Raw genomic sequence first — 14687 nt, 5'->3', positions numbered from 1 at the left:
ACTGAAAATATGTAAAATGCATAAAGTCAGCCTGAAGTTTAACACAGAGTACATAGTTACAATAGGAAATAGCACCTGGTTCACACTGTTAATTCCTGATGCCTGGACCACAGACAAATACGTGCTACGATTCAAATATTAAATACAGTAGTGAATAAATAGAGGTGTGAGATGCAGAAACTCACCAATATGTTGATGCTTATGGAGAAAGGATTTTCAGGGAACAAAATCTATCCAAGTGCTAGGGTGGTTTCGAGTAGGGAGGCTAATCACTAGTGGTACACTTTGGGGACCACACACCTAGAAACGGCATTTGAACTTAGGGAATAACCAGTCACAGTTGATCGATTACAAGGTATATTTTTATAAGATTCTAAAAGTAATCATATGCTCCACAGAAATGACCATTATTATGATTGGTACATGGTAATGAATTTTGAAATTAACTTCTAATCACCCAGAAGCTTCTGTTTCAGTCAGACCCCACCGGAGGGCAAATCCCAGTGAATGCTATTTTGTCATTTCTAACCTTTAACTCAACCACTCCTTTTACTGCTCTTTTAAGTTATTTGGCTTTCTTGAGATTTAAGAAACAGCGGGGCGCCTGGGCGGCTCAGTCGGTTGGACGTCCGACCTCAGCTCAGGTCATGATCTCACGGTCCGTAAGTTTGAGCCCCGCGTCGGGCTCTGTGCCGACAGCTCAGAGCCTGGAGGCTGTTTCAGATTCTGTGTCTCCCCCTCTCTCTCTGCCCCTCCCCTGCTCATGCTCTCTCTCTCCCTGTCTCAAAAAGAAATAAAAACATTTAAAAAAAAAATTTAAGAAATAAAAAATGACCAAATAAGAATAGGGTTGGAAAAAGTAAGAACTGTTGAAAGAAACGTCTCCCTCCTCCGTGTTTCAAATTCCAGTGTTTCCCAAACTGTGTCCCACCTGCCCAGGGAAAGAGTCTCTCCTGGAGTGCTGGCTCCTCGTTCACAAGCCAGCTCCAGTGTCCCTATGCTGATCCGGGTTCCAAATCGATAAGGCTTAAGATGCCTGGTACCAATTTGTCCTTTTAAAAATGGACTACATGAAATTGGGTTCTTTGGGGTAAAACCCTCGTCACTGCCCAGGCAGTGCATTTGTAAGCGGGGTGACTGAAGATTAGGGAAGGGGTTATTTTGGTCCCACTGTCCTCATTTCCTTTGAGTTGAAAATGTCAAAATCCATTGGCACATACATTTCATACAAACCTAAACTAGAACGCGTTTTTTTTTTTTTTTTTCGATTGAGATTTTAAAAACAGCTGCAGTTACAAAGATAGGAGAATTTGCCATCACTAGCTCTGCATATGAACACAAATCGCCAGTCTGAAACTCAACATTTATACTAATCTAATAAATGTCAGAACCCCAAACAACAATATTTTTAAGAGCAGAAGCTTTTTCCGCCTCAGGAATTCAGAGATAACAATTACAGGCTCAGAAGAACGTGTTTTTGTTTTGGGCTAGTCTTCCGAGAGTAATCAATATATCAGGATCTTGGGAGGAATAAATCCTCAAGCTACATTTGGTTCAGGCCGAGTGATCTGTATCAATGCTCGACACAATTTTTCAGCCCAGAACCACGAGTGTTCACTGTGATCCTATTTCTTTAGTGGAAGAAGCCAGCTTTAATACCACATCCCTGAGAGGAGCACAGGCCAGTGTCGTCAGAATGGCAGGGACTCTGGCTGCCACCGTGGGCACACACAATGGAAGTGAGCTCCTTAACTTACTGCACTCAATGACGTCCGTTTGTGGCTCATGAAAAGCAGATCAAGACCCTCCACGTTTTTCCTCCTTCCCCGCCTCCTCTTCATGGGAGGCTCTCCATCCACCAGGGAGCCGTTAAGCAGATGCCTCGTGGGTGTGCGTGACAGGCCTGCCTGGAGCAGCTCCATTTGAGTCTTAAAGGCATCGGACACCGGTGTCGAGACATTAGGCAAGATAAACTTTGAAGTCAGAGACGAAAAATTTGAGGTAGAGCTTGCTGCCTCTCTTGAGGCCTTTGATAAATCTACAACTTTTTCTTGTCCGTTTTCTGAGACCACTTGAGACTCCCTCAGCTGAGCAACCATTTCCATGAGGTTTCGCCGCTTGGCCGCTCTCTCGGCCTCAATTTCAATTTTTCTCCTCCTCCTCCTCCGCTGGCGAGGGACAGAGAGGTTTAGGGCGTCTTCCTATCGAAAAATTACAACACGACAGTGAGCCAAAACTGTATCTGCTAACGGGCTGGCTTTCGGAAAAAAGAACAAGAAGCTTCAGGAACTAAACATGCATAACTGCTGAAAAAGAGCTGAGGAAACGGCAGCCATCTTGACTCTGAGTAGGACCAGCGAGACACGAGCTTCCAAACTGAGCAAAGACTCAGAGAGCTCACCTCTGAACAGCAAAACAAACTCACCTTTGACAACTGAGGAGAAGTCGTGAGGTCCTCGCTCCCACTAATGCTAGCTTGGCCGACCATGGAGAGCTCGGCAAAGCTCCTCTTCTGCAGGGGACTGTCCATGGTGGGTGGCGTGTAACCAGGGATGAGGCCCTGGAAATCAAACATCTGGCGCCTATTTACTGGCCATTTGCCTTTCAGCACGGCTTCACAGATGTTGTCTAATCGGTTTATCATTACTCGGTCCTGGAGGGAGAAGAAAAGTCACACAAAATTGCAACAAAGACGGGGTGAAAATCACTAGATAAATATTTCCATCAAGATGCTAAAGAGCATAAAAGGTTTCAAAGGCAATCGCGGGGGGTGGGGGGGGGCAGGACACGCCTGGGTGGCTCGGTCGGTGAAGTGTCCAACTCTTGATTTTGGCTCAGGTCATGACCTCACGGTTCGTGAGTTGGAGCCCCACATCGGGCTCTGTGCTGACACTGGAACCTGCTTGGGATTCTCTCCCTCCCCCCTCTCCCTGCCCCTCCTCTGCTTGCTCTCTCTCTCTCAAAATAAAGAAATAAACTTAAAAAATAAAATAAAATTAAAAAAAAAAAAAAAACTCAACCAGTGGGAAAAAAGTAAAAGAAAACGAAAAACAAGTGAGTAAATAAACAAAATCCACAAAAACTACTTTGCTGTGGTGGGAGGTCCTAAGATAGCCCCAACATAGAAAACGTAGTATTTTTCAACTATCAACACCGGATCACACAAATGAGAAAACATTACGTAACCATCTCTAAAATATCCCCCATATTTCCAGAGTAACTTCTGTTCAAGTTTAAAGAATTGTTGGTGAACACCAGCAGACAACAATGGAACCCTGCATTTAGCTTCTGGATGTTCTGGTGCTTCAGATCCACAGGCTGGATCGAAATATGTCCCAGGAAGTGGGACATCATTAGCGTCACTATTAATAAAGTTCAGCATTACAAAATGGGCACCAACCTAGGAACACCTAATGAATGTCAATTTGCATTCCCCACCTATTATCACTTCAAATTTCATTGAAGCGTGTACATTAAAAATTTCTAATTACAGCTCTTAGGCCCAGTTTCCATAGATTAAAAGTGTCTGCCACGACAGACTTTTTACTGATCTGGGAAACTCTTCTATACTCAATAAGGGAGATCAGCATAACAGAGAATACAGAGAAAAAAAAATGTCTTTGATAGTACACTCTTCAGCTAAAAATTTCACATTGTTTCTCACATAGCTGACACTGTGGAAGACCAGCCTGGGGATCAGTCAACCGAGACTGTTTTTGTGTTGTTTGTTTTAAACCAGACAGCCCTGTTACGGTGATTAGAATGATTATGTCCCCACCCCAAAGAAACAGACCCAAATTACATGGGGATTTATTATAAATTATGCTAGTTAGCCAAAAAAGTAATTTCCATTTTGCTTTTGGTTGCAGATAACTACATTTGGAATTACCTCATAATTGTTTGGAGCAAATGGGTCAATAGCCCACCCTCTCCCGGGCTGAGTTTCCAAACCTATGAAGGTGTCTTAACTCTGAAAGCTCTGTTTCAGATTTAAAAAAAATTAAAACGCACATTTTTTAAATGTCCACATATTTTTCCCTTGTGCACTGTTGGCGGGATGGCAAATGGTGTGACTGGTACAGAAAACAGTATGGAGGCTCCTCAGAACAATCAAAAATAGAATTACCACGTGACCCAGCAATCCCACTTCTGAGTATATACCCAAAGGAACTGAAAGCCGGTTCTCAAACAGATATTCGCATACTCGTGTTCACAGGAGCACTATAATAAGCGAAGAAGGGGACGGAACCCAAATGTCCCAAGGACAGGTGAAGAGAGGAAGATGTGATATGTACACACCATGGAATATTATTCAGCCTTAAAAAGGAAGGAAATCCTGTCACATGCTGCCACGTGGATCAACCTTGAGCATGAGATGACAAGAAGTGCAATAAGCAAGCCACGAAAGGGTGACTACTGCGTGATTCCATTCCTACGACAAGGTATCTAAAGCAGTCAATCCACAGAAACAGAGAGGAGAGTAGTGGTTGCCAGAGGCCGGGGGGAGAGGAGAGAGGGAGCTGTTTAGTGGGTATAAAGTTTCAGTCATGCAAGATAACATGCTGGAGATCTTATGGTGATGTGACTATACTTAGAACTACTGAAGTGTACATTTAAAATTGGTTAAGATCAGGGGCGCCTGGGTGGCTCAGTCGGTTAAGCGGCCGACTTCGGCTCAGGTCATGATCTCACGGTCCATGAGTTCAAGCCCCGCATCGGGCTCTGTGCTGACAGCTCAGAGCCTGGAGCCTGTTTCGGATTCTGTGTCTCCCTCTCTCTGACCCTCCCCTGTTCATGCTCTGTCTCTCTCTGTCTCAAAAATAAACGCTAAAAAAAAAAAAAAAAATTAAAAAAAATAAAAAATAAATAAAATTGGTTAAGATCATAAATTTCATGTTGTGTAGTTTTTACCACAATAAAAAAAAAAGGGGGGGGAAGAAAGGAAGGAAAGAGAAAGACCTGGACACATTTCATTTTGCTACAGGGTGAGTCTGTGGAAACAACAAGCCATAGACCATATTGCACAACGTGATCGCCAGCCTAAAGAACCTCAAGGAGCCAAAGATCCATATGAAGGGTTCTTTTTACCTTCCTTTCATGTCACCTCTCCTATCCTCTTACAAAAGTACCGCACAGACTTTAAAACATGAGAAAAATCTACAGTCCTCATACCCTGTGTCAAAGTTGACCTTACACTTACTTGAAAAATCAAACTGGAATGATTTCCCGTACCCCCCATTCTTTTCTGGCCCACAAAACAAAAACCCAAAAACCCCCACCAACCTTAGGCCAAAATGAGAAGGCAAATGTTCTTTCATGAAGGAGCTGAGCTACTGAAGGGTCTCCATCCTCCATGTAGAACCCATCTCGGGTTTCATCCCTAGCGGTGCTCATGGAGGCATTGCTTTCTTCATCGAAATTCTTCCCTCTAGAGACAGCTCCTGCTAAGAAATGAGTTAGTGTGCATTACTCACGACCACAGTATCACTGGAGAAGAAGTTTAGAGAGGACAGGGTGAAAAATTTGAATACCACTCGGCTCCATTTTATTGAGTACCTACTTTATGGTATTAGGCATCCTATAATCGTGTTGTTAAAGCTGCTAACGGGCCCTTCGTGCAGATGGCGTTCTCCTCATTTTATGGATGAAGAAGCAGACGGGCTTAGGGAGGTGACATCACTAGTTATCTGACATTGTGCCCGTGCATCTCGGAGGAGGTGGAATGACAACCAGGTCTCTGACTCAAGAGCCTCTCCATGCGATGTGGTCCCCCCCTCCCGCCCCCACAGCCCTGCCCACAGGAGGGAGGCTAACAACCCACCAGAGCACCAAGCCTCAGCTCCAGAGGGACAGTACGACAGGATGCTTTATTTAGTTTTCCTTTGTGTTGGGAACAGCAACCAAACTGAGACTCACAAAGAACACCGGTTATTTTCAGATTCTACTTCTACCCTTTACTTCTGATTTAAAACTAAAATTAAGCGTCATTTGTTTGAAAATAATCACCAGTATTTATTCAGTGAATGAGCCTTGTCCTTCACGTGTATCTGTCCAAATTAAAGTCATCTGGAATTCTTCTGATACCACTACCATCAAGCTGACCCCTCCTCTTAATCTGGAAACTGTTACGTGCCCGTAACACCCTTCTGGGCGTTGAAGTTGCTCGAAATACCGTGTTTCCACGCCACGTCGGAGCAAAACGTACGCCTAAGCATAACCTGACACCACCCGTCCAGAGGAACATGTACACAAATTACCCTGAAAATGTAAACAAGAGCCCTCGTCACGTGACAGGAAACCACGGCCTGTCACGGCCGCCCCACTGGGGCCGGGAGAGAGGACCGAATGGCGAGGCGTTACCTTCAGGCTGGGAAGACTCTTCCGACTTATCATCATCCTCCAGCTTTTCTTCTTCGTCCTCTTCAGAACCTTTTTCCGAAATAGACTTGGGCCCTGTGTCGGCACCGACCTCCATCCCTTTCAGGTCACTTTTCACAGAGCTCGCCTCGGCCTCACAGCCCTGCTTACTGTCCTTCTCCCTGCCGTCGGTCTCTTCTTCCTCCTCCTTCCCCTCGGGTTTCTCTTGGGTGCTCACGCCGCCAGACTCCTCCGCTTTGCCCTCGCTTTGTCCCGCAGCCTTCTCTTCCTGGGCGTGAGCAGACGGGAGGACGGCAGGAGTCTGGCCAAATCCAACGGCCAGTGGAGTCAGGGAGGACAGGTTACCTGCCCCTCGGTTCTGGGCAAAGTTTTTGTGCGCATCCAAGAAAGATAACTCGGGGTCATTGAGGATGTGATAATCCGTCCGGCTGACCCCGTGTTTAGCAGCGCCGACCAGCAAGTCCCGGTCATGCCTCCCACATTCCCACCACTCTGGCAAATCCAAACTCGGCTGGCAGAGCTTCAGCCTCTCTCCCAGCTGAGGGTGATGAAGAACCTGCTCGCGTATTTTCCGCAGCAGTTCGATGCGGTAGAGAGTTCTAGAGGCACGCTCTTCTGTGATTGGCTCAATCATGGAGGAGAGGTCAGGTGGTTCTGTAACATGAAAACAATTGTATTCACTTGGAAAAAAAACCTGAGTACGCTTTCAATTGTTCACTCTCTATTTTTCACTTTATTCGGCCTTTTACCATAGAACTTTCGTTACAAGAAGAACCTACCATCATCTGGCTTAGCGGGCATTCGACACACTCGCCTACACATGGCCACAAAACAACTGAAGTATTTCTCCAAACTCTCGTCAGACTTTTTGTCAAGTCTGGCAAAGGCTCGAAATTGGTTCCAGTCAAACTGCTGTTTCATGGGGTCAAAAATAACTCCAAAAGTGGATACCACACGGTAAAAATCAGCCTCTTCTCTTCTTGTCCACCTGTGAGCAAGAAGACATTAGCTTAAACTGTACTTGAGTAAACAGGCTTAAAGTTTATTAATTCTTTTCCCCTTCTCCCCTAAACTTAATGTTATGGTACTTATTCTGGGGGCGAGAGACAGACAGACAGCTTTGATGTACTGAGACTTTCTTTGATCATTATCTGGGACGTGATTCTCGCCTCTTGCCGGCTGAGAAGGGCAGAGAAGAGAGGCACATACCAGGAGCTCAGTAAAACCCTGCAGAAACTCACTTTTGCCGTTTCTCAGATATTATAGCTTCCCTTTCCGCTTCTAGTGCTCTCACTTCCTCCCGAGGCCGCCGTCTCCGCCGGTCAGTCTTCATTAGAGCCTCTTGCCTCATTTGTTGCCTTTTATAGCTGCGCTGATAGGCAGTAATGAGCCGGCGCAGACGGGTGGTCAGGGTCGAGGTGTTGGGCCAGTAAAGTTGGCCTAACTCAGCATTACTCTCGCTGTGCTTGCCTGGGGAAGTGGAAAAAATATTTTTGAAATGTGTAGCTGCAATCTCGCAATACACAGGATTTTCCATCAAAACAAGATGACTCATTAACATTCAGATGACAGTGTGGGAAAGGGCATCTTCGTGCTCTCATTTTTAAAACATAAATAAAGGATAATATTAGTATGAAACTTACAAACTGCTTCTTTTTTAACTCCTTGGTGGGGGGGGAGCATGTTTACTCATCGGTTTTACGTAAAGAAACATACTTTATGCCACGAACGACAATATGAGGATGTTTTCCTGTAATGTACTTGGCATACCAATCTTGAACATAAGAGCTAATCACATGATTGCTCGCTGATTATTTTACATTAGAGGGGAAAGGTCAGCATTCTACAAACTTGCACTATTTCGGACACCTAGCAAATGCCCTCCCTACTCCCAAGAGATAGATTTCCAAAGATGCTGAAAAGCTTCCGCTGACCGGTAAATAAATACATGTAAATTACCTTAATCCAAAAAATAGTTATTTCATCAACGAAATTCAATGTTATGAAAAACACACAAGAATTAAAATGACTCACAAAAGGGACGAGTTGGCGTAGAAGAAACGACACTCATGGAGAAGCCGAGGGCAGACACGTGAGCGATGCCTCACGGCATAGTTTGCTCTGCTCTGCGGGCTTCTGCGGAGCCTTACCTGTGGAGCGGATCTCCATGGATTCTTCCTTATCTTCTGGAGGAGAATTTGCAAATTCCTTGAAAGCAAAGCAAGAAACAGAATCGTTTCAATTTGGGGTTTCACTTTGCTTTATCTTTTAAGGAGAAGGCCACCATCTATAAAGTTTAACAAGTCGTATATGGGCATATAATATTTTACTGGTGCCGTAAAAGTCAATATACTCAAGTCCTTACATCTATTTCATCCTTGAATGGAGTCCTGGTTGGTTTATATTCCGGGTCTTCATCTTCTCTATCAAATTCTCCCCTGTATCAAAATTGTAAAAAACGTTTAAATCGTACAGATAAGCAACAGACTGAGGGGGCTCGCAAAAGACTACTAGCCTGCCCAACGCCAATTTTAATTCTGGATTTGACATCAAAGGCGACCCTATCAGTGTTTGAATCGTGCGGTCATGGGGGAAGGGGCTGGGGCGGGGGAAGTGTCATCATTTGGAAAAAACAACCATGTTTCAGATTATCCAGATAATACATTGTGTTTAAATAATCGTTATGACACATAAACAGACTCTCCTGGTAAACGTCACGGAAGTTCAGATCAGACGCAACGCAGTGCCTAGCGCGGTATAAGAACTGAACACTGCCAATAGATGTGACACTGACATAAAGTTTATTAAAATTTTTAAATGTCCTTCTTACCCGTCACCGCCATCTGCTAGCATGTCTGTTCCTCTTTGCTCGGCAGCTATGGCCTTGGCATCGGGCATCCCGACTCGTTCCAGGAAGCACAGTGCGGGGTCAGCTCGCATGGAATTGTACTTCTCGTAGCCTGTGCCATAACCACCGGCCCACAGAGGACATGCACAGAAACAGCAAGAGGGCCATCACTGACAAAAATCACAGCACTGCCCCGGTATACCAAGTTCATCCCTCAGCTGAGACGATCACTTAGGAACCTTGTTTTAGGGAAGCATTCCATAGGACGCTCACTGCAGGCCAGATGTGGGGCGGGGCGGGGCGCGGGGGGGTGGGGGGGGGTGGGGTGGGGGGGTGGGTGGGGCCGAGTTACATTTCAGGGATCTTAGCCGAATGACCACAAACACTACCGGAAAAACAGGTTCAAAATAACTGCGAGATGCCTGGGAAGAATTTTGACCCCATTTTCCCCAAGATCTAATTTTGCTTGACATTTAAAAGGCTTCATAATGCTCCTTCATGACCTCCGCAGGGTACTCTGCGTCCGCCCCGTCCTCCTTCAGTCCTGCAGGAACTCGCACCGCTGGCTGAAAATCCCTGTCTACGTAAGGCCAGCGAACCTGTCTTATTAGGTTTAGGATGATGCATGTCAGTAAGACGACACTGTTCCCTCCATGGTTTTCAAACTGCAATTTGCTTTTTGACTGCCCGAGTTGACTAGATGGAAAATGGCAGATCCCAACAGTGCACTGCGGGAAAATAATTTTTAGGCCGAGCTCACAAAACGCGGCTGCAGTACGTAGGCAGAACAGCACAATTCAATTAGGATGTGTACTACATAGAACGCACCGCTCCTAACTGCTGTAGAGCCGCAAGCCAAACTGTAATCATGAAAGGTTTTATAAGCCATCATTCTCCCCTTTAGTCAGGCTGGGCTGCTGAGAATACCTCCGTGACCCCCAGAGAATTGGGATTATAATCAGGAATCGCTCGCTGTATATATCATGCCAGTTCTGCATCCCCCAGCCTTTCAAAGTTAACAAGGCTGCATCCCACTCAGGGGAGCCGTGAGTTCTCGGCACTGACATTTGTGAAATATTGCTTGGAACAAAGCCCAGGAGGCACTTGTACAGATTAATAGCAGAGGTTAAGCCCACCGTCCACTTTGACACGGGTTGGCAGAGCTAAGCAAGGGGAGCCATGCTTCGAAGCAAAGTTTAGGGAGAGCTATAGGACGACTTGGCTATTATTAAAACAAATATGGTTTGGGTTTTATTTACAGCCAAGAAAGAAATGTTTTCTTCTCAAAGACTCAACAAACATTCAAAAACAGCATCTGATATTTACAGTTCGTATTAGATTTTTAGTAGAGGAAAATGGAAGAAGCCAAGAGTCCTCTGGAACTATCCTCATTAATATTATGACTTTGGAAAAGAGCACGCGAAGAGCTCTAACGACAAAGCCACACAGTCCAGACGTGGTCGGACAGAAACTTCACTTACCGTGTTTGAACACTCCAATTAGGAGGGACTTATCTGCTTCCTTATCCCACCAATCTGTGGGGACTTCCGCATGGAAGGGTTCAGGGATCCACACATCAGCCTCACTATAAAGACAACCGTTCACATAATGTTCGCAACACACGTAAGATTAAAAAAGGATCCCGGGTAACCACAAACACGGTACAGGGGCTCACACGCCCCCTTCCCACAACAAGCATCTGGGCGTGGGGGGGGGGGGGGGAGGAAGGAGCGGGCAAAGGTTAAAAGAAAGGGTGTCGGCCAGTCGCTTTCTGCCGTAGCCAGAAATGAACTTCATCGCACGGGGCCCCGTTTTGAAGGTCACCTCAGAACGCCAGCCATGCAGTGCACACCTTCTTATATGACACGCGCACATCCGCACACGCTTTCCCCGAAGACCGTCGCGCGCCCCCCCCCCCCCCCCCCCGTGCTCCCAGGCGCAAAAAAGGAGATGCGGCCCCCGAGGGTCTCTGGAGGTGCCGAAACCCAACCGGCGGTGTTTCCCGACCTCCCGGATTATGACGCGGAGGCACAGAGCGGCGTGCGTTTGCACTAACCTTGAGTCGGCACCCTCTAAAATCTTATCTGCCTGGTCTCCTATAACTTCTTGTCTTAGGTAGTACAGCATGCGGACACGCAGCAGGACCCTGGAGAGGAAGACAGAGGGGGGAAAAAGTTCTTCACTTCAGGACTGTTTGCCAACAGTGGCTTTTTGGCAGCTGCTGCTGTTCATCCATCATCCTGCCAAGGCTGATTAGCCATGCTGTATGGTAGGCTTGAAGCGTGACAGATGGTGGCACATAATCACCTCTGTGTGGTGCTTTCTGCTGGCTTCCAACAGGCCTGCCTGGCAACCGCTCGCGCTGCACAGAGAGGGACCGGGCTCAGCCCAGCCCCGGCGCACTTCATTCCGTTCTACCTAGTGCGGCTTGTGAAGTTTAGACACGTACCCTGCCACTGCCTCTGAAGTATTGAAGCAAGTTTGTAAACAACTGAGCAGATGGCTTTCAGTAACTGTTCTGCTTCATTATCTCATAAAATTTCCTCAGCTGCTGCCTTAATACCATTTTTGGAAGCACATCAGAAGTTGTAGGAATAAACAAGATATAAAATCTGGTTTTACTACCTTACAATAAACCCTCAATATGGAATGTCAGGTTTTTCAGATTATACAACTTTGCTTCCGAGAAAGGAAGATGGTGAGGGGGGTGTGGGAGGCGGTGGGTCCTCACTCTTCTCCCTGAAGGAATATTAAGCATTATTTATTCTTTCTAGTTTACGTTACCCGGAAGCCCAGGCTGTAGCTTAAAGAATAATGGCACAAAGGAGGTTAAAATGCGTCCGGTTCCTTGAAGTTCTTCGTCATTTTCAAGGCGTAAGTTTCTGAAAAGGCTTGGAATTCTAGGTACCAGAGTTTCAATCGCGTCCGCATTTCTTCGGCGGCATAAACTTAATTCTTTCAGTACGGCCCCCCTGGCAAATCCCGAAGGCCCACGTCTACTCTGAATCCGGCCCCTCCTGCTGGACATCCCCCGACCCGCATTCAGGACTGGTGTTTGACGAGTGCCTAAGTGCCGTCCCCTGGCTGGCTGATCCCATCACCCACTCACAGAGCTTGTCACTGCCCACGTGTCACGTCTGCAGATACTAGCTCATCTGATCTTCACGATAATCCTACGGTGAAGCGGGGCACGTTACAAGTTCCATTTCACAGACGTGAAAACTGAGAGTCACAGAAGACCGGTGACATATCCAAGGTCACAGGGTCACCTTGAGCATGGACCACTTGGGAGTAGGCCTCCTGACTCCAGCACTGCACACTGTCTCTCAGGACGTGGCAAGTGTCCTTGGAAATATCAAAATGACAAATACGGGCAGTTTCACCAAAACAGACTACTCCCGCACACACGCCCAGGTACCCCGTGATACGCCTTCCTCTCCACCAGGTGTCTGCTTCTGAGCACCGGGGACTCTAGATACACAGAGTGTGAGGCTGTAAATACCTGAGTACGCCCCACGGTAAAATTTTAATTTTTTCGAGAGTTTTCTTTCGATAGGATTAAAAACTGGCTGTGCCACACTGAACTGGCAAAAGGAAACTAACAGTATGGCACTCCATGGCTGGCACCTCACTTCTTCTCTGGTTAGAGCCCTTACGGGCCAGGACCTGCTTAGAGAGGATGCTCAGGAAAGGCAGTTACACAGGAAGCACTCTCCACCCTTGGCCGGATTCTGTTTTTCACCAAAACTCAGCACAGTGGCCATGCCATGAGCGGAATGGATTCGCTCCCTTTTCTTATTTTTAAAATGTTTGTTTCTGGGAGGAAGGAGAGCACAAGCCGGAGCGGGGGAGGGGCAGAAAGGGGGACGGAGGAGGACAGAGCTTCCACAGCAGGCTCTGCACTGACAGAAGAGAGCCCGGGACCAGGCTCGAACCCACACACCGTGAGATCGTGACCCGAGCCGAAGTCGGACACCTAACTGACTGAGCCACCCAGGCTCCCCGGTTTCTCTCCCTTTTGATAGAAGACAAAATTTTCTTCTTCGGGAGGAATTTTAGTTACGTGGAGGCTTTCAAGAGCTAACTGTGAGTGTCACCTTTCTTCTAGAGGAAAAATTCGAACCAGTGCAGCTGGCAAGCTCAGTGCCCCTGTGGAACACAAGGTGGGCACCAGCAGGACGGTGGTAGGTACCACACGGGAGACGGGCTCTGACCCTAAGGAGTCTGCCCTTGGTAAATCCGACAGACCAGCCTACTAACGAGTCTCCCCAGACTTCATTCACATTTGACTGGCTGTCCCACTAGTGACCGTTTTCTGGACCTGCACCCAGTCCAAGCCCATATATGGCAACGAACTCTCCTGCCCCTTCATCTCCTTTAACCTGAGACAGTTCCTCTGTCTTTGTCTCTTGAAACTTTTGAAGAGAACTGACTGGCTATTTTCTAGGAGGCCCCTCAATTTGCGTTTCTTATTCTCTTACCAGTCACGAACCTCTCCCCACTTTAGGCCCTGAGAAGTCTCGAGGCAAGATCTATCAGGGAGAAAAAGGGACTCCTCGCGTGTTCCAGAGAGGGGACGGCAAGCCTTGCCGGTCTTCTCCCGCGACCACGGGCAAAGAGCACCCTAGCTACGTCTCACATACTAATCAGGGAGGGGACTCCACAAGAGTCCGCCACTGATCTCAGAACGGGAAATTGAAAACTACTGCCCCTGTCACTCTAGGACCCGGGCACAGGAGCCACTGTTCCCACACTGAATCACTTCACTTCCGGTTTGTGTGCCTCCAGAACTCAGAGGGCTATTGACCCAAAGCTGACATAAACCACAGGAAACAGAAGTTTTCTAATAGCTGTAAGTGGGGCAGCATTTTAGGGAGAGCTATAATGCCACAGCAGTAACAACAAAACCGTTTCCGAGGCACCAAAATGGTCTGAGGTAATGGTTTTAAAGACTCAAAAAGGAAAACATTTGTCAGTCAGAATCTAGTGATAGCGATCAAAGGTAGTCCCCAAAGGCACTACCATATTTAAGAAGGGACAAGAGCCACCATCACTGCAAGGCCGGAGCAGCAGGGGCTCCCCGGGAATTATGTCACATGAGGCTCGGGTGACCTCATGGAGAAGGCAGGCATCCGAGGGGGTGGGGGTCACTGAGAGCAAGGGCACTGCCCTCATCTGTTCTGGACTTCCAATCTGGCTCTGTCCCTCTAACTAGCTGAGGCCCTAAGTACCAGAGTCTCCATCTCTTTGTCAGGTAAATGGGGAGGAAAGAAAAAGAAGGAAGGAAGGAAGGAAGGAAGGAAGGAAGGAAGGAAGGAAGGAAGGAAGGAAGGAAGGAGAGAGAGAGGAAGGAAGGAAGGAAGGAAGGAAGGAAGGAAGGGGGGAGAGAGGGAGGGAGGGAGGGAAGGAAGGAAGAAAGAAAGGAAAGAAGGAAGAAAGAAAGGAAAGAAAGAAGAAAGGA

The 14687-nt window shown here is 47.0% G+C and overlaps 1 protein-coding gene across 3 annotated transcripts in view; it reads right to left on the bottom strand.

Moving 5' to 3' along the window:
- Nucleotides 1–14687, bottom strand: part of CHD7 (chromodomain helicase DNA binding protein 7) — a 192272-nt gene that overhangs the window by 6774 nt on the left and 170811 nt on the right. For 2 of the 3 annotated variants that reach the window (XM_047073976.1, XM_047073974.1), the window contains 11 exons: nt 11283–11372; nt 10708–10811; nt 9209–9338; nt 8744–8816; nt 8529–8586; nt 7620–7848; nt 7158–7366; nt 6361–7032; nt 5284–5444; nt 2426–2653; nt 1758–2201 (listed from right to left, as the gene is read on the bottom strand). In XM_047073976.1, the coding sequence (XP_046929932.1) occupies nt 1758–2201; nt 2426–2653; nt 5284–5444; nt 6361–7032; nt 7158–7366; nt 7620–7848; nt 8529–8586; nt 8744–8816; nt 9209–9338; nt 10708–10811; nt 11283–11372 (2398 nt within the window). The remainder of the gene's footprint in view (nt 1–1757; nt 2202–2425; nt 2654–5283; nt 5445–6360; nt 7033–7157; nt 7367–7619; nt 7849–8528; nt 8587–8743; nt 8817–9208; nt 9339–10707; nt 10812–11282; nt 11373–14687) is intronic. The other variant, XM_047073975.1, reaches the window with a different exon arrangement.

Source organism: Lynx rufus, unplaced genomic scaffold, assembly GCF_022079265.1.
Source record: "Lynx rufus isolate CCGP_SWC_20201006 ecotype Redwood Valley unplaced genomic scaffold, mLynRuf1.p SCAF_12, whole genome shotgun sequence".
Classification (NCBI taxonomy): domain Eukaryota; kingdom Metazoa; phylum Chordata; class Mammalia; order Carnivora; family Felidae; genus Lynx; species Lynx rufus.
Note: the sequence above shows the minus strand (reverse complement) of the source record. Positions and strands in the feature narration are given on the sequence as shown.